This window comes from Suncus etruscus, chromosome 10 (genome assembly GCF_024139225.1).
Source record: "Suncus etruscus isolate mSunEtr1 chromosome 10, mSunEtr1.pri.cur, whole genome shotgun sequence".
Taxonomy (NCBI): domain Eukaryota; kingdom Metazoa; phylum Chordata; class Mammalia; order Eulipotyphla; family Soricidae; genus Suncus; species Suncus etruscus.
This window is the reverse complement of record NC_064857.1, coordinates 76,514,832-76,535,808: the sequence shown is the minus strand read 5'-3', so window position 1 is coordinate 76,535,808 and position 20,977 is coordinate 76,514,832. Positions and strand designations below refer to the sequence as shown.

General features: G+C 34.5%; 1 protein-coding gene across 1 annotated transcript in view; it reads left to right on the top strand.

Annotated features, from left to right (window-relative positions):
- The window catches only part of LOC126020221 (netrin receptor DCC-like), a 223,320-nt gene that overhangs the window by 162,847 nt on the left and 39,496 nt on the right, over positions 1–20,977 (top strand). The window contains exons 9-10 of the mRNA XM_049781675.1: positions 6,604–6,711; positions 15,664–15,858. Coding sequence (XP_049637632.1) covers positions 6,604–6,711; positions 15,664–15,858 — 303 coding nt within the window. The remainder of the gene's footprint in view (positions 1–6,603; positions 6,712–15,663; positions 15,859–20,977) is intronic.

The following is a 20,977-nucleotide window of genomic DNA, read 5'->3' as shown; positions in this document are numbered from 1 at the left end:
AAATGAAAATTATTAATAGAATAAAGATAGGGAAAAAAAAGGGTAGCAATTCACCTGGATCTCTGCCCAAAAAATGTACATCCTCAGTCAGCAGTCACATTGTTATAGTTACTATTGGAGAAGAATTATATAAAAAGAACTGTTGCATTGCTCATGAAGTCTCACATATACTTAACCTAAATGACTTCAGTGGATTTGGGGTGATGTTTGTGACTTTTCATGTGCACTTTTTGGGAAAAAAGGAAACTCAATGCAAATTATTCATGCAAGATCTCTGAGTCCAAATACAGGGGGAAAAGAGCCATTTTAAAGCTTACCAGATTCATTTATTAAGGTTTTGTTTAAAATCTAAACAAACAGTGTCAATACACTTAGCATTTATAGTGTACAGAAACTCAACTGTGGCAGGAATACAGGTTTTCCATTAATTCAATGATAGTATATCAGATTTGAAGGTAAAACGTATTTCCACATTTCAAAATCTTATGACAATTACAGTCTTATTTAGGAAAATTGAATTATTTTCATTAGACTTTGTCGTGTGGCCTTAAATTTCTGATTTTTTTCTGCCTTTTACAATAGCTCAAAATAGTATGTTGTGAATATTTTCCTTTTGAGTAACTACTTTTTGTACAAGAATATCCTAGCTTAGTCTTCTTTTTTGCATGTTTACATATCTTGACATTCTCTTCTAGAATTGTATGTGCCAATGTTCACAGACTCTTTGGAAGATTAAGACAAGCTGAATGAGTTATGTACTGAGGGCGAATAAATACTCTGCTCTTCCTTTTGAAAGGAGATGAAAGGCGCTAAATGTAAATCAGTGAGGCATTTGAGCTTCTCTGAGTGAAAGGGAAGGGGCAGTAACTTCCTCTTTAAGCAAACAAATTTATTCAGCCCTCCCATTTTAAACATGAAATACACACCAAATGTGACTTGATAAATGCATTTTATTGATTTCTTATCAACTACCTAGTCTTGTAGGGAAACTGTTGGTAAGACTATTGCTGAAAAAAATATATTAACTTTTAGAAATGTGGTTAGTCAGAATGGTGATTGTCAAAGTAGATAATGATCTGGACCAAAGGTGTAAATAACATGTGGATGAGATCCGGGGGTGATGATGAGAGGCAAGATGTAATTCACAAGTGTCTCCAGATTTTATAACTGTGAGACGGAAATAAAATGAATAAAGTAACTCTGGGGGTTGTTTCTAATTTTGCAACAACGTAAAGACTGCATGGTACTGTGTCTGTGTAGTTATGTGCTTGTGCTAAAATTGCTCAGGAGAAAGATAAGAACAGCTGGCAAACTCTTGAAATCAAACATTTCGTTTGTCCAAGTGATGAAGCCTCAATTTTATTCTACTTAAGTAAAATAAAAATTGAAAGACACCTGAAATTATCATGTCTTAAGAAAGGAAAAGAAGGGGCCGGGTAGGTGGCGCTGGAGGTAAGGTGCCTGCCTTGCAAGCGCTAGCCAAGGAAGGACCGCGGTTCGATCCCCCGGCGTCCCATATGGTCCCCCCAAGCCAGGGGAGATTTCTGAGCACATAGCCAGGAGTAACCCCTGAGCGTCAAACGGGTGTGGCCCAAAAACCAAAAAAAAAAAAAAAAAAAAGAAAAAAGAAAGGAAAAGAATCAGAAGTATCCCCAAGCATTAGATATGAGAACAGTGCACTGCCTCATGGCCAAGGTTTTGCCATCCCAATAGTTCACATCTTTGTATTTTCCTTCCTTATATATTCATTTAGTCTTCAAGAAGAAAAGAATCAAATAGACAAATAGGGGATTAGTGAATACATCCTTACTGGGAAGAAAGATTCAGGGAAAATGGATGGTGTAGCAGATGATCTGTGTAATAAATAGAACAAAAATCTTGTGTACTATTCATGCACTTAAAATATAAATCCATGCCTTAGGGTGAGACTTCTCATACAGAAAAAAAAAAACAAAACAGAAATCACTGTTTATCCAGTTGGCCCAGATATTTATTATGATTTTTCAATAACTTATTATTTTCAGGTCCTGAAATAGGAACTTAGTATAAAAGGTGATACAATCAGTATCTTTGATAGCACTGTAATATAATACAGAAGAAAACAATTAATTTGAAAATAAAACAGTTGAAGTAACAATATGAGAAAAATAATAAAAATGTTGGGCAAATTCATATCAGAAAAAAGACATCTAACAATAAATTCTATTTGGCAAAACAAGAAATAGTATCACAAAAGAAGTAATTACTGGGCTCTTGCTTAGGTAGAACCTAAAGTTTCTATTCCAGAGCCTTCCAAAGACAAGGACAGCTTATATAAATATATAAGAGCCTCATAAAGATAGTTTTAAAAAAGACCCAAGCATCACCAAGGAGTAATCCTTGAATACAGACCTAGAAGTACTGAGCAATACAGAGCTAGGAATAAGCTCTGAACACTGCCAGGCAAGGTTCAAACACACACACACACACACACACACACACACACACACACACACACCACACTCACAAATGATATGGATAACTTGAGTATAGTCTTTATGGGACAATAAGGGGAAACAAAGTTGTAAAAGAAGGTAGTATATAAATGTAGAAGGGCTATGTATGTTACATTTAATCCACAGAGGATGGACAGTCAAGAGAATTTATACCACAGCATTCTAGGTAGAAACATGAGAGAGGCATAGTACAAAGAGTGTTTGCTTGATTTAAAAGGGATCATTGGTGTCTGTAGGGCCACATTCTTTCCTAAATATTAGTCAATAGTGTATATTTTGTATATGACAGTGCTTTATTCACCAACATTCACATAACTTGAGGGAAAAAATTGGATTTCTCCAGAAGTAGATTAGATGATATATGTATGTGTTTATATTTATATTTTTTGGGGGGGGGCATAACTGGTGGTGCTCAGACCTTACTCCTAGCTCAGGGATCACTCCTGGTAGGGCTTGTAGAACCATATTGGGTACTAGGGATCAAGCCCAGGTCAGTTGCATGGAAGGCATGCCTATGTATTGTCTCTTTATTCCCAAGTTGTTAGATATTATTTTAATAACAAACATTTCAGTGTATTATTGTGTTACATAAAGTTAGAATTATTTTATCGGTTTTGAATACCATAGTAGATTCAGTGAAGCAGTCTAATCATCCTTTGACTGTTTTCTAAATAAACAACAATTTAAATTTTAGCATACTTAGGGAAAAATAAACTATTCTGAGTAGCTAAAAAGACAGATCTTTTAATTACTTACATAATTGGAAAATTCTTTCTTATGCATTGTATAACATTCTAAGTCAAATTGTGACTATGCATTATCTTCCTATTTGTACTTAAGAAAATATCCTGAATGAATCTTTATGAATGAGAATAATCCTTCTTTAAGAGAACATCACATTAAGATAGTGTTTTGCTCTTACAATTTTTATTGCAAAGAAATCCTTATTTTATTTGCATTTATTATCATTTATTCTAAATTTTTCTTCTCTTACTCCTTCTCTGCCTCCTCCTCATACCCATTGATACTCTTTTCCATTGTCTCTTTTCCTTCAACTCCTTTTTTCTCTTATTGTTTGTTTTGTTTTTATTTTTTGTAATTATGTATATGAAATACCCATATTTTCAGAACATTAAATAAGGTGCAAGTTTATTTAATCTGGAACCCTCATGACTTGGAGGATAAAAATGTTAGAAATAAATTGATAAAAGAAAATAATTATGTCCCCTCTGAGACAATTCAGGAAGAGAATTAACTGAAAATAAAGAGAATAGAGTGAATTCAGAATTCAGTCTATCTGTCTGTATGACAAAAATATGCTTCTGAAGATGTCATCAGAGGCTTCTACAAGAAAGGATAGGACAAGGAAAGTGTGGGCAAGCACGGCTGGATGTAATTCCTAGGTGCAGAGTCAGGAGTAACCTGAACACCACCTGGTGTTGCCCCCTCCCCGAACGAAAGAAATCTGGGTAAACTACTACAGAGTATGGACATTAGCTTCCACAGCCCCACTAAGACAGTCTACACACAGCATCCACACTTGATCTGTGACGACTAGAAATAATCCTGATACCCACCCAGGTAGTCCAAAACTAAGAGAACCAAAACTAAGGTTATCTCTTTTGCAGAAACAAAAAAAGAAATTGGTCCCAAGTTCCACCTGGAATCTGCTTCCTTATCCTCATTACAGAGAAGATATAAGGAAGAAATTAGCAGATTGCAAAAGAAAGTCTTATTAAAAGAACAAAATCCATAACCACAGTGGTGTAAGCATAAATCTCTAAACTGAAGCACCCCAAGTTTGAGTAGCTGATTATATAATTTTTGTTTTTTTTTCTTTAATGTTTATGTCAACCTATGTATTTTAGCTTGGTCCATAAGTCTTTGCCAAGCAATTATTAAGGGGAATGACTTATCTAGCATTATTCTTTCCTGTTATTGGCCTCAGATTAGTCCAACCTACGGCCTTAGCCAGCAGTGACATCTGCACAAGATGTACTACAGACAAGCACACTGAATTCTGAATGCACTCTGATAGTTCTCTGATATACAAAATATATAATATTTTATATGTCATATTATATATCAGATTGTATTTATTATACAAACATAATATATGTCATATATGTCATTGTATAATATAGTTATATATTATACTAATATTATGTAATAAGATATATCAATATTTATAGATTTCTGGGCTTTGTGGCTTCTTAAAATTTTCTGCCAAATTTCCTACATTACTGTTTCACAAAGATCAGAAAGTTCTTCTAGAACCCTGTCAGAGAACCTAGTTATGTTCTGACCTACCTATAGAAAATGCATGATAAATTTTTTTAAAAGACTGTGGACGATCCACTAAAGCATAGTGAGCCACTTGCAAGAACAAACTAACTATTTCAAAGCATTACAACCTGTGAGAACAGGTTGGCAGATATTGGACTGCTTTCCAGGGCTTTCTGCCAACAGTACCATGTCTTTAAAATTTTGTTTAGTACAACACATATGTCAAATAGCTCTTAGAAAAATGTGGTTTCATGGTTTCATGTCATCTTATTTCACAACAGGTTGATGCCAAAACTCTCACACAATCCTTATCTCCTCAGGTTTAAAGTTTTTGTTTTGTTTTGTTTTGTTTTGTTTTGTTTGCCTTCTTTACTTCTTGTTTAGATCTTCAGCCTAATAAGAAAGATGCTTTGTGTGTGTGTGTGTGTGTGTGTGTGTGTGTGTGTTGTTTTTGAAGATTTGTAATCATCATTCTCTCTAAGTATGTAGATATAGCAGAGGAAAACTAAATCTTCTCTACTTTCTAGGTGTTTGGTTCACACATGTGCTGTAATAAAAACAAATTATCAGGAGAAACAAATAAACAAGAGCTTATCACACTGTTTTTAAAAATTAAGGGGGGTTATTTAAAATGGGAATGTTCATTCTGGGACCTCACCAAGACATAATGTCTAACCTAGTATGGATTCAGGCTCTCCCCAAAGTAGAAATTTAAATTAAGCACATCCTTAGTGGGCACAGAGGAAGTAACCTACCTAAAACCCAAAGCACTTTCTTAATGGAAGGTGACTTTGCCTGAAGTAATTCTGTTTTTCTTTGGTTAATGACCTGATCATACTTGCCTTCTCTTTATTATAAAATCCCTCTAATATGTATTACCTATAACTTTCTTTGCCATATCTTTCTTCTTGCTAGTTGAGATGTTACTTAGTTTTTGAGTAGTTTAATAAATTCCATTTGAGATTTAAATTAAACTCAACTGTATCTTACTATTTCAAGCATGAGCTTTAAATACTGTATATGGTAGATGCCCAAGAGAAACATGTTGAGTGACTCACTGAAAATACCTTCCTTGTTTCACTGAAGAACACAGAAGATGTTGGAGAGAGATGACTTTATGGGAGATTATCAGGCAAAGATATATAAATAAGGGTAGTGTAGTTATACAGATATTATTGTATAACTTTCTTTTATCTTTTTCATTGATTTTTTTAAATTTTGTTTTAATTTTTAATTAAAATGGTTTTTATTTTAGTTTTTTAATTTTAGTTTTGTTGTTGTTATTGTTATCTTTCTTTTGATGGTACAGAAAGGTCACTTTACAAATGGAAATTTCCTTAAAAACATAAATACCTCATTAAAAGACAATTTCGACATAGTTTTTTTGAGATTTATTTAAATATACAGTTTCTCAAATATATCTAGCCAAAAATGATCCTCAGCCGAAATGTGTATCTTTTAAGGGGTGATATATTCTGCTCCCCTTCCTGTACCTTTCTTTCACCATTTAAGGATTTTTACATTGGTACTGTAGCACCCAATTGAAAGTATGTTTCTCTTCCATATAGGCACATATTCTATTCTCCTCTCTATAGTCCCACATCTATGAAAGTGACTTAAATTCCTTAGAAAATCATTGATTGCTATGTTTTTGTTCCTTGGCTTATTCAGTACAAAATACTCGAAAGATTTATAAATGGTCAAATAAGCATGACAACCTGTATGCTAGATTCTGAGTGTTACATTCATGAGTAGAAGTCTCATAAATGTCTGTTTTCTTTCGCATCCAATGATAAGGCCTTGTCCGTCTCTCATCTTGCAGCCCCAACCTCTGCTCCCAAGGATTTGACAGTCATTACTAGAGAAGGAAAGCCTCGTGCTGTCATTGTGAGTTGGCAGCCTCCCTTGGAAGCCAATGGGAAAATCACTGGTAAGCACCTCAGTTTCCTTTCCAACACTTTCCTTTCTACAGCTTTCTCTGGCTGGTGAATGCTGACCACCTCAACAGTCCAGGTCCTTTGTGAGTTATTTTTTTATCTCAACATCTCAGATGGTTTTCTTTCCCTTACTATATTACCATCTTCTTGGAATTCTCATGATAGTGCAAATATACACAAATAAACACACACATTTCCTTTGAGCTGCTTTCTCAATTAGGATTCTATTAATTAGGGTAAACCTTTTTTTTTTTTTTTTTCATGTTGAGCATTAAGACAATCCTTAAATGGAATGCCTGGAACTCAGATGATTCAAAAGAATTGAAATCTGTTGTTTGGCAGTAGTAATGTACAAATGAAATCTAATGAGCCTGTACTTTTTAACGTATATATACTGAGAAGACTTGTCTGTGTTGGGGTGGGGGTAGGGATAGTTTCTTTCTCTTTGCTTTTAGCTTTTTACTTAAATAATAAGGTTCAGAAAACACTTAATATTGACTGGCACAAATTGAACTTAATGAATATTTCACAGTGACAGATTTTATTTTGCCAAATATTGCTGATAACATCAATGCCTAATTAAAGCATCCATTAGAAGCCTGTAATGTTAATTTAGTATGAAAAATATAATGGAGTTCTATCAGGGATTTTGCATTTAAATGATCACTTTAGGCTTTTAATAGATGTCTCCATAGCATATAATTATTATGAAAAATATTGTATAACTCAAAATGTGCACTTTATAGTCTAATTAACTTGAACCATTGGGTTAGTCACACATAAGACTTACTTCTTTCCTCTTTTTGCATATGAGGTGGGTAACACTTATAAGTTAACAAAAATTCAGTTGTTCTATGATATGGATATAAGACTGGGAAATTAGTCTTATATAGACCACATACTTTCTGAGTTACTTGCTGAATCTTATAAAATGCAAACAAATGTGAACATTCAAATGTGATTTTAAGTTTACATAAAGACTATTTTTCTCCAGAAAATTGTTCTTAGAGCAATATCAAACAGAATATTCATTTGCACTAACAAATGTGAAGAAAAGAAGAGGAACATAAAATCTCACCCAAATTGTATATGTATAATTGTCACTCTGCCAAGCTTTTCTAAATTGAAACTTTCTCAATTCTAATTTTCTCCCCCTCCCACTTACTGTTATGATCTACTTTCATTGATTCTATCTCAGTAGTTTGTAGATTTTAGTTTGTTTATATGATGACTGCTTTATTATGTAATAAATAGTTATTTATGCATGATGATAAGGATTTAAAGTTCAAAAAATAGCTATTGAAATAGAGGCAAGTTCTGATAGGAAAAAATCTATTTTTGGTAAAAGATAAAATGAATCATATACTATCCAATTCTCCACTTTTATTTAAGTAAATTTTATATATTAATCAATGTAAACAAGAGAATATGTTCTCAACTCTGAAAAGAATTTTCTTTTGCTTTCTAAGTGATAAAATAGAAGTCTTTCTCATGTTAAGAACTGCAAATTCAACAAGGCAACAAAATTCTTTATACCAACATCACAGAACATGTCAAAGAAAAATTGTTCATATATTTTGTTTTATTTTTATTTAGAGTAAAACGTTTATCGGTTCTTACTACTGTTAACATTAGAAATCAACCTAATATATTGAAGTTTTTACTGGCTTCATTCAATTATTCATAAACCAAGCAGGTTGAAGGGTCTTTCAAAAAACTGGTTCAAATTTTTGTAGACAGAAGGGAGCAGGATGAGGAAGATGAGCTAGTAAAAGGCAAATTGATTGTGGCATGGTCGCCTTCCTTTAGGGGCCGGCAGAACTATGTGAGCAGATAGATTATCACATCAGTGTTGAGCAGTTCATTACAGATCAACTAATGATTCCATTCCTAGAGAGGGACTGGAGATATAGTAAAGGTGTTCATTCAATCACTTGCCTTTCATGCAAATGATGCTAGTTAAATGACTGCTGCTATGAGCTAATCCCTGAGCATTGTTGATTTGCAGCGTTGTGGCCCCTGAGCACTGTAGCATGAAACCATTAGGTCTGAGCCCCAATATAGCATCCTGCATTTAGTATAACTCTTGCACTGACTTTGCTACAGCTGGCTTAGAACATGGGGAAGACTCCATGATCTCCATTCCCCAATTTGGGAGGCCAAGGAAAAAAAGGGATTCATTTCCGGTTGAAGCTGAAACTATAATTAAGTTTAAGTCTCGTTTTAGTAAATTGGGGCTTAGCATAATTGACTCTATTTTTGGCGTGATATTTCTTGTTTCTGAACAGCACAATACATTTCTTTATCATGATAAAGCAAAAGTAACAGAGGTAATACTGTCTGCCATTAAAAGCCTAGTTCATCTGTCAAAAACAAGTTACAATTGTCAAGTTGATATTTATTACTTTGTTCAAGAAGAATACAAATTCAAATTCTTTTGACAACTGTCCCATGCATACTTTAGGTTTTGTTTTTTTTTGCAGTCAAATTAATTTCAGAAAAGTAAGATGATACAATTTTCAGCATACCAAGCCAATAGTGACAGACCCCAGACTGCTACACTCTGTTTCTGATGAAAAAGCAAAGGGAAATGGCCGCTGTGTTAGGACACTTCAGTGTCAGACTGGATAGCTGTGCCCAAAGCCTCCTTTGCTTTCCTTAGTCCTTGCATATTGACGATAGTAGAACAGGATGTTGAACAAAAATTTGGGCAATCTTTTAACCTTCCGGAGCCTGATTTTTCTTTTTCAAAGACAGTGATAGAATCAGTTCTGGAGAATTGTTAAGATAGAGTGCTAAGAAGAATCTCCTATGTCCAACAAACATTGAAACAAATGACCTATGGTTTTAAATTTTTTATTTAATTAAAGAACAGTGACTTATAAAACTATTGATAGTTGAGTTTTAAGCATATCATATTTCAACTCCAATCTCAAAACCAGTGTCAACTATTACCTGTTGTTTTTATTCTTTTATTAGTATTGTTTTTTAAATCTCTTCCGGGGAAGTATCTACTAATGTGCTTTTGCATAGCACCAAATAATCAGTTTGTGAATATATATATATATATATATATATATATATATATATATATATATATATATACTTTCAAGAGATTAAATGCCTAAAAGAGGACTCTGAGTTATTTCAGTGTCTGAATTCCTTGAATATCCACTGGCAAATCAGGAATTTGAACTGACATCATCAGAAGAAAATGGTTCAAAGGAAATTAAACATTTATTATATGATTGGCATTCTTAGTGTTGCAGTAAGTGATCATATATTCCTGTTATTTTGAAGTTGAAAGATTTCTAAGGGAGACAAATTTTCCAAAGTCAAATGCTTCCCAATGTAGCAGAACTTATATTTCAAAATGAGGTTTATACACTTTTTTTTGCTTGTTTTAATTTGGGGGTGGCCACACTCACAGATACTCAAGGTTTATTCCTGGATCTGCACTCAGAAATAACTTCTGATATGCTCAGGAAAACTATATAGGATGTTTGGGATCAAATCTAGCTGTGCCTTAAGAAAGACAAGTGCTTTACCCACTGTACTATCATTCTGGCCAAAAAAAAAACTGTGCCATATTATTATACTCTTTATACTATTTTGCTCCTACTTACTCATATTCTATTGGTACAAACAGTGTTGATCATCTGATTGATTAATTAATTTATCTATAATTTATTTGACTGTAACATATCTGAAAAACTTCTCAATATATATTTATGTACATCTAGAGTTGAAAAACTAGATTTAAAGTTGTAAGGACAGACACAAGGTCTGTAGACCTTTTCTTTATCAATTAAGTGTCTAATTACTCTGTTTCTTTGTCACTTGATACTCTTCACCAGAGCTTCTTATCTTTGAAATACAACCCATTAATATAAGGTCACATAAATATAAGTGGGGGTCATAAAAAAAGACTTGGAAACAGTAAAGTCTTTAAGAAGTGCAGTCACAAAATAATAATTCAAAATCAACCCTTTAATGAGTCTGAATGTTTTGGGCAGTGCTAGTTCTTGTTGAATGCTGGGCAATAATGAGTTATGAATGGAAAATAATCTTAACCAACCATAGGATACCAAATTAAAGTATTTGGTCCACCACCCTCTCTTCATAAAAAAAAATTCAGAACTTAGTCTCCCAGAAATCTACTCTTTATTTTTTATTTTAATTTTATTTAAACCATTATGATTTATTAAGTCCTTCATAGTTGGGTTTCAGACAGACAGTGAATCAAGGCCAATCCTACCACCAGTGTCACCTCTCTTCACCAGTGTTCTCCAGGTGCATCCCATACCACCCCTCCATGCCTTCTTTAGTGGAAAAACAAAATATAACCTCCAGTTATATCAAAGGTTATTCTACCCTCCCATATTGGCTCAGCTTCCCCCAGAGATTTTCACCCACTTTAGGAAATACTGCTCTCAACCAATTCCACCTTTCTTCAAAACCCTTTAAAAATAAAATCACCGCCTCACTTTCCTTCTATCTTCCAGGCTATAACTTGCCAAACTCATTGGCAGGTACTTTTCCCTATATATACTAAGTGTTGTTCCATGAATACAGGTCTCTTTATGCCCCTTGATGCCTTTTCTGAAAATGTGTCTACATGATAGCCAGGCTTCAGTTTGCCTCTGCAATTGATTTTTATCCCAGGTTTTCCAACTATACACATTCTACATAGTGTACATTTCTAGTTGCCTGTCTTAATGACACCTCACTCTATCCCATAGTTCTTCTCTGTACCCATCATTTTACTGACCATTCATCAAAACTGCCCACTGCCACCCCAGCCATTTGTTATTGGGGATTTGCATACCTAGTGGTGGTCAGGAGTCCAAGGGGCTATTGGTTACTGAGCCCAGGTGTATGCTAGCATGCACTCTAACCATTTGTACTTGGAATCCCCTCAGCTCTGGAATCTCATTTATTTTAAAACGGCATAATTAAATAATTTTATGCATAAACAAAACAAAACAGAAGAATGAAAATATTTCATCCGTTGCAAAAATGAGAGGATAATCGGGAACTGTGTAGCTGAGCAGTGATAAAAGCACGGTTTTCTAAACTTTGTGGTTCATTGTGCACTTAATAACAGTTCGTGGACACTTTAACAATATCATTTAATGTTTGCATTACAAAACTTATGTGTTTACCAACTGGGAGATTTTATTCCGTGGTGAATTTCAATAACTATTATATGTAGGCTATTTTATTAGTTATTTTTTTGAAAAAAAAAGTAATATGCGATATGGTTCTGGCACTAAAGGTATGTTGTATTTGTTTAACGAGATAAGACATGATATAATAAAAGCAAAGAAAAATATTTATTATAACAGAATCTCACATTCAATAGATGTATTTCTTTGGAGACAATAATGGAGACAGCTCTGGCTCAAAAATATTATGAAATTTTATTGATGTTGATCATAGAGACTGAATTGAAAATAAGCATCTATGAGCCTGAAGCAGCTCCTTTTTATCTGATGGTTTTTCACAACCCTTTTCAATTGTAATTTTCCAGTGTACTTATTAACCATAGGGAGGAGTCATTTTACCTTTATAAATTTGGAAGAAATCTTTTTCTTTTGATGTGGTGGTAGCAGTGGTTGCTGTGGTTGTGGTTGGTTGTGGTTAGGACTACCCAAGTGTTGCTCAGGGGCTACTGATATGCCTGTTATCAGGGTTTGCTGTTGATGGGGCACCAGAAACCCTGTAATGCCAAGATCAAATCCAGGCCTCCTGCATCAAAGTATTTCCTCAGCCCTTTGAACTAGTCTTTTATCTGTTTCTGAACTCTTTGCATCAGAAGCCATTCGTTTCCATAGTGCTAACATCCCAACACATACCACTACTTTTAAGACTTTATTATGAAAGAAAGCAAAATCTTCTGACCTTTCAACAATCTTGAATATTGCTAGTATTACTTGTAATCAATCAGCAATGATGGAGTTTGCGGCTGGTACTTTTAAACTGTTGTATGATATATCTATGATTGTTCTCTGCTATTACCACCAAAGTAACAGTTTAAAACAACACGTATTTGGTTTCTGTATCTGTCCGTCTGGATTCGAAGAATTCTTGGTTTTTATTTTGCTTCAAGGAAAACAGCCTGAGGGAATGCTTCAGCTGATGTTTGGCATTAGCTTCCAAGCTTATGTACCGTATTTTCTGGCTTATAAGATGACTTTTGAAACAAAAAAAAGTCAACCGAAAATTGGGGGTCGTCTTATACACTGAGTATATCCCGAAAAATGTTTCAATATGCCGCTAAACGAAACAAAAAAAATCAGGCCACAGAGTTTCCAAATCTCTTTCTTGGGGGCTCCCAAACAGTACTCAGGAGATCTGAGGGCCACTTCCGGCAAAACCCAGCTAACTGTGTTGGTGGTTCAGTGCTAGGGTCCGAGGATGGGGTGTTGTTTGGTGCATGTAGTGGGAGAGATTAACTGACTCCACCAGGGAATTGCCAAAAAAGGTGCCTATGATAAGGGACCAATCACTGCAAGGCTGCTCGGACTGCCTCTCTAACTCAGCCAATCCAAGCAGGTTTTTTATGCATGCAAATTAGACAATGTTTTGGGCCCGAATATACACTGTAAAAAGCCTGCTCAGATCGGCAGAGTCAGAGACGAAGTCTATTACAGTATAACCTTTGAACCTTTGCTTGTTGTGATTGGCTCACTGTGGTACATACAGTTGCAGCACAGGAACGTTCTGTCTGATACAGCGAATATAGGCCTAAACCTATGTTTTAACTGCAAAATTAGGGGGTCGTCTTCTACGCCCAGTAGTCTTATAGGCCAGAAAATACAGTAGTTGTTGGCCAAATTCAATCCTTTACTGGATAATCTTCTGGCCCCAGCCATTGGTTCATGCTAAGTGGTCCAATATATAGGGTGGCTTATTTCATCCAAAGCAACAAAAGCGAGTTTATAGAGTCTGCCAGTCAGACATAAATTATTATCTGATTTTTAAAAAAATTACAAAAGTGTTAGCCCATCACATTGTTTTTGAAAAAGATTTAGGTCTTGCTTACATGTGACAGAAAGGGCTAAAAGAGGATAAGATTATAGGATATATTAATAATTGGGGCCCATCAAATATTAAGTCAAACTTCTCTCTGGGAGCCTATCATTTGTATCTAGCTCCCAAGTAATTCATATGATTAGTTGGGAATGAAATTTTTTAACCCAGACAGCAGGTGAGTCCCAAATAAAATAGATATATGGGTTCAGATTTTCATCTGAAATCTTAAATTCAGACTTAAAAATAAATGTACTTATGGATGTTGGAGTTTGTAAATTAATGAATTTTATGGAATGACAAGAAAATATTAAATTCAGTATTTTTTTAAATTCAGTATTGAAAGACAGTTTTATCTATCATTACAGTCTGTTATGAATGATACAAAAATCAAAGAAATGCTTCTGTGTTTATTGAAGTATTTAGCAGAATTTACATCTCTGTAAACTAGGAGAGAAAACAATTGATGAAGCTGAGATGTCACTAGAGACTGGTGAATGGGTAGAATTTGGGGAAATAAAGTGAGGCCAATGTAGAGGAAGAAGAGGCTGTTATTGTGGAGAAAAAGTTTAGACTGAGATGTAAGAACCAGAATTGCTTATCTGGGAACAAAGTAAATGTGAGTTTGAGAATCTTCTGACATACTATTGCAAAGATCTATGTGTGAAGCACTCCCACTCATGAGGAACAAATGGAAGAAATAAGCAAATAAAAGGAAGACATTATTTTTAAGAATATCATTCATCAAAAATGTATTCAATGCATAAGAATAGACCTGGGAACATTGGTTTCAAATATCATTGCAGATATGAATGCTGTATCATGTCATATAGCAAAGGTGTCCATAATGAATTTCTTGTCAGTTTCAACTGATAGTGTAAGATCAAAATAGTGAGTTATTTAATGTTTTTAAAATGAGAACTTACTTGTATATTGGATAAATAAAGTGTTGTCATTTTAAAGGGATACCTAGATTGGATTACATGCACGTTAGCCTTAGTACAGTACTAGCAATCACTGTAAGATGAGAGATTGGGGCAAGAATGGTGGCGCAAGTGATAGGCTGTTTGCATTGCACACAGCTAACTGAGGACAGACTATGATTCGATCCCTGGCATCCCATATGGTCCCCAAGCCAAGAGCGATTTTTGAGTACATAGCTAAAAGTAACTCCTGAGTGTCACTGGATATGCCCGCCCCCAAATAAAAGAAAAAAAGAAAGATGAGAGACTACTGATAAGTGAAATATTATAGCTTTTAATTATCCATAAATAGTTTTTGTTTCCTTTTCTGTTAATCTGTCCAGGTTGTTTAAAGTGTAGAAAATAGTGCTGTAATGTTAGTTGGGCCATAGAGGGTATTTCTTAGGCATTGACAGTCTACTTGAGTCATTCTCAAAATCATCATCTATGAAAGAACAGAATCACATCCCTGCCCACAGTACAGTTACTGTAACAGTCAAGCATGACACTTGCTTTTATAAGCTTTTAAACAGATATAACATTTTATATTTTTCAATATATTTTTATTATTTAAGCACACATCAAAATAAACATTACTTATTTTTATTACTGGACTACAATAAAATTGAACAGCTATGTGTTACATTTTTTCATGCAAATATATTAGAACAAACCAATAATCAGGATTTATTGGCAGTAGAATCCTTGATTTTTAAATGTGACATATTCTTTATTTGTAATGGCCTAGTCAATTTTCAGATTTTGTATATAAAAGCAATTATTTATCTAATTTGTGTAATATGAAAAAAATACTACTTGCCAACCTGAAGACTACAGTTTATAGATTGTGGACACCTAATAATGGAAAATTATTTGAGAAATCTGAGTGTTTGGAAAAAATAAATATGCAGTCAGTACACTAAGCAAAATTGCCCTCTATTTTTGCAGCTTACATCTTGTTTTATACCTTGGACAAGAACATACCAATTGATGACTGGATTATGGAAACCATCAGTGGTGATCGACTAACTCATCAAATTATGGATCTCAATCTTGACACTATGTATTATTTTCGCATTCAAGCACGCAATTCCAAAGGAGTGGGGCCTCTTTCTGATCCCATTCTCTTCAGGACTCTGAAAGGTTTGCCTCTTTTTTTATTATTTACTTTCCTTTCTTCTGGGATCAAAAATGATTTTGAATTAGGAATGACCATATGCAATTTCTTTTGGCAACATGACTACAATATACAAAATACATTAAAATCCATACTTTCTTATACTTAAATTCAATATAGCAAAGAGATATCTATTGCATTATTACATTTTTTGCCAATAAACTTAGAAGACATATTTTTATTAATCTTAATCTACTATCTTCTGAGGAATTTTTACTGATTCATAATACCAATTTTATTCAAAATAAAGTGAAATCACTTAAGCATTTAATGCTTAAATTCAATAAAAATTAAGAATCATTGACTAAAAATGACATCTATTGCCAACTTTCATTTTTTTTCTAGGAAATATTCTTATGTATTAAAGAAATTTTAACATGGCAAGTCAGAAAAATTTCAAATAAATTTGTTTAAGGGTACAAACTAGCAAATACAAAAGCAAAATCTTGAAATATCACTATTATAAGAAAGTTCCACATGTTTACAGAAATAAAATATATATCAATTGTAAGCTTAGTTTTATATATAATATAAATATACAGAAAAAATACTTAGGTCCAAGTATAATAAGTATATCAGAGTGATCTTAGATGAAATACTTACTGTTTTAGGGTGTAGTATTATTTTTCTGGAAGATGCCTGGCTTCTAGCACCTCTATTTAGTAATTTAAAATAATTTAAATATTCTATAGCTGATATTTAAAGATACATGTTTAATTATAATACAATGTTGTTCTAAAGATTTGTTCCTTAAATCTGTGACCATATTATGCTGTAGATCCCACTAAGAACTAGACTAATTCATGATGGCAAACAAATAAAATATTAGAAATGCATTAATGATTGATAGTTCTCACTCAGTTGCTTACCATTCAGAGAATTTGAGAATGACACTAAAATTTATTTCTCAATTCTCCCAGGAAAGTGCCCTAATAAATAGTGGGTCTTTTGAATTCTGGTGAGTAAACTATTCAAATGCTAGATTCAGTAACAGCTCATCTGAAAATTTGCCAGAAACACACAAACAAGCATTCAGACAAAGTCTGCATGACAGTTCTAAACGACAGAGTAGAATTGGGAAAGAGGCAGGAGGAAGTGAGCTAATCTTTCTCTATCCAGGTTTCTACTCCTTCACATCTAAATCAGTTTTCTTCATTTCAAATGAGCAATCTAAAGGAAATTGGTTATCCATTTTGTAGGAGCATGAAATGTAACTAGATAGTGTTTCACATATGCTTCATCTTTATCTATCGACAAGTGCCAAATTAATTTCATGCTCACAATGTGTGCCAGCTAGAGATATCAGGGAGGGTTTTAAATGACTTACAGCATCCAAAAGTATTGAGCAATTAAATGCTGAGGTATCACAGGACTCAGAGGCCCACCCTGATAAACATATGACAGATTAATGAACCCGAAAACTTATTTGGTATTCTTGACCCTAAGTATCATCACTCACCTATTAAATGATGCCCAAGGCCAGAAAAATTCAAGAATCTGTTACATGTCAGAACAGTTCATATGAGTTATTTCTAATGTCCTGACTTTTGAATGTTTAGCAATTTTGACGCAGGATTAATACGAAATATTAGATTTTTAAATAAGTTCTCATTCATGTGATAAACTAAGAATCAAATGACTAACTTCTAAGTTTCCAGAAACATTGACTTGCCCACCAATTTAAGAAATTGACACTTGGGCCCGGAGAGATAGCACAGCCGCGTTTGCCTTGCAAGCAGCCGATCCAGGACCAAAGGTGATTGGTTCGAATCCCGGTGTCCCATATGGTCCCCCGTGCCTGCCAGGAGGTATTTCTTAGCAGACAGCCAGGAGTAACCCCTGAGCATCGCTGGGTGTGGCCCAAAAACAAAAACAAAAACAAAAACAAAAATAAAAAAGAAATTGACACTTTACAAATATGCATCTGATAGGTAGTCTAGACAAATGCCCCAAATAAATACTCATCATAAAATATTTGAAGTCACAATAAAAATCATCATTAAAGGCATAAAAAATATTGGTTCTTCTCCCTGATATAAGGTTTTCAGTTTTCAAAACTGCTAAAAACATAAGATCTCTCTTGTTCAGACAGTGTTTTTTTTTTTTTGACAGAGAAGAAACCTTGTATTCTGTCTGAAAGCTAAGAACATTCTCAGGACACCATAATGAGCAAGTACTCATTGCAAATCATGCCCCAGGGAGATGTCCACACCATTCATTCTTTCATAGTCAGTTTCTGCTAACATAGTAGCTTTAAAATTATGGTTTAATATACACTATGGAATACTACTCGGCTATAAGTAAATCATGCAATTTACTACTATGTGGATATATCTGAAGAGTTTTATGCTAAAGAAGTCAGATGAAAAGGGATAGACACAGAAAAATATATCTATCTCTTTCTTGTATGTGGGTAAAAAGAAACATAGTAGGACAATATCAAATGCCCAAAGGCCACAGAAATTGAGAACTGGTCTTCAGTAGGAAGCTTACAAAGGGTAGGGAAAGGGGAAGAATAGGATTGGGGTACACACTGGAGCAATGGTGGAGGAAAGCAGACCAGGGTAGTAGATTATAGATGCTAAAATGTGTTTGCATATAACCCTGTCAATAATGGTAAACCATGGTAGCAAAATGCTATAGGTGGCTTCTGGCCTGCAGCTCCAGCAGGATTTCGATGAATCTGCTTCAGGGAATGAGAAAAATACGAACTGGCATAAGGAAAAATATGAAGAAATGAGACCACACAATGAATGTATGGGGAAACATGTTCTGGCAAGCATGCTCCAAATTTAATTTCTATGCTAGGAGTATTTAAGGAGTAAAACAGTCTTTGGCATGAAAGAAATTTCCGTGTTAAAAAAGAGCATGAGTTTTAGAAAAACAGAAACATTAGCATCAAGCCTGGTGGATATACATAACAATCTACCTGGCTAAACAGCTCAGGTGAAAAGGATCTATTTGAGAAGTCCTGAGTTAGAAGGGAGAAAGTTAGCATACCAAAAAGAGGGGCTAACTTGTCTGTCAGATTCTGCCAACTAGCAGAGAAAGTTGCTTTTGAGCAAAAAAGAGCCAGGTCAAAGAAATACAAATTTTGTGCCTAGCTAGGAGTTTCGCTGACCAGAGCTAAGTTTCTGACCAGGCTTTATGATGTAAATAGGGCTGACAGAGAATAAAATAGTCTTGGTTTGAAAATTCTCTGGGCAAAAGGATTTGATTGAGGCCATATTTTGGCCTGTAAATATACAAAGGAGGAATAATATTTAGGCTGAATAATGTGAAGAGAATGTAATGTCTGTACTATGACATGAACTTCAGAAATATCTCTTCGGAAATTCCTCAACTCTCCACGCAGGGGTAAAGCTTCCACAGCGGGCCTTTTGATGGAATTCCATGAGGTTACCAGTTCTCCACATCAGGAAAATTTAGAAAATTTGTCTTGTGGGCCTACTGAATTGCCCCTTAGATGGAGATATAGAAATTGTTATCAATGGCGTAGAGAGCGAAGCTTTAAAAGAAATAACTTATTGTGTTTTCACTAAAGATTATTGTCGTTTTTAAATGTTAACTACCAGCCAGAGGAGTAGAGGAAACTCAATTTAGTTATCACTGCCTAGTTAAAATGACATCTATAACTAAAATAAATAAATAAATAAATAAATAAATAAATACATAAATTACTGTGCTGTTATGTATATCCAAATACAGCATATATCTGATTCCTTGGAAGGCTAATTAAAAGAAACTTGAACCAGATTTTCTGAACACATATGAGTCTGAAATTATCTGACTCAATTCCTTGCCATTGGAATGCCTACAGATCATCTTGAAACACACACACACACACTCACACACATACACACACACACACACACACACACCACAGGCATGTATGTCCCTGTAAGCCTGCTCCATGGTTACCTATTAGGTAATAAGGAGAGAAGGTGGTCCTATTGGAGGAGGAAGAGAATTTCAGTAGAAAGGAAGTCTCTCCTCATCAAAGGAGTCAATTCTTCAACTACAAAATAGTGGTTCAGTACTGTCTACTATCAATACATGGTTGATAGTACATGTTTTCTTTTTCTGCTGTGGAATTATTTTTGTGGTTGCAATGATAGGATTAAAATATTTTTGTTGTTGCTATTGTTCACCAGGGTCGCATGCTTCAGTGTCTTCCTCACATGCAAAATTCAGTTGCTTTCTGACAGAGGCTTTGTTCCCAGTTACAGACTGTTTTGAAAAATGAAGAAAGTGAACTCAGCGCCTGTGAGGGCAGCTGCTCTACTACTGACCTATCATCAGGATCTTAGATGGTTTTATGTTTGTTTTTTGTTTTGAGCCACACCTGACAATACTCAAGGATTACTCCTAGTTCTGTGCTTAGACATCACCTAGACATCACAAACTCCCTTTCTGGCACCCTTAAATGATTTTCTTGAAAAATGAAATAAGTTAAAAAGTCAAGGCACAAATTATTATACCTTTACACCATTATTTGTTTCTAAAAAAAAAAAGGAAGTATTAGTCTGTATCTGATCCCTATGGGGAATAATCATTAGTCGATAACCTTTCTCGACAAGTTCAAAATATCTCATGTACTTATTTGCTATAATAAATAAATCCAGAAGATTAGAATAAGAATGAGACTTTTCTCTGTAAGAGATTCATTTGTAACTTGATAAATTTTGAGGAGGCTTAAAAAGCAGTACAGTTAGGTAAGGTACTTGTCTTGCATGCAGCTGACATCCATTTACTTGGTTTTTGGGTTATACCAAGTGATACTCCGGGGTTACTTGGGGGACTGTACGGGATACAGAGTATAGAACTCAGGTCAGCTTGATTAAGGCAAATTCTTTCCCCTCTATATAACTCTGGCCCCATCTGACCCACCTTTAATGTCCAGCACTGTATATGGTCCCTCATGTCACACCAGGAGTGATCCTAAACAGAGTCAGGAGTAAACTGAGTTCAGTCAGACTTGGTCCCTATTTCACCATCAAAATAAAAAAAAATTTTAAAGAAAGAAATGTCTTGATTAATAGATTTTAGAATGCATGTGTTTAAGATAAAGAGGAAACACGGGGA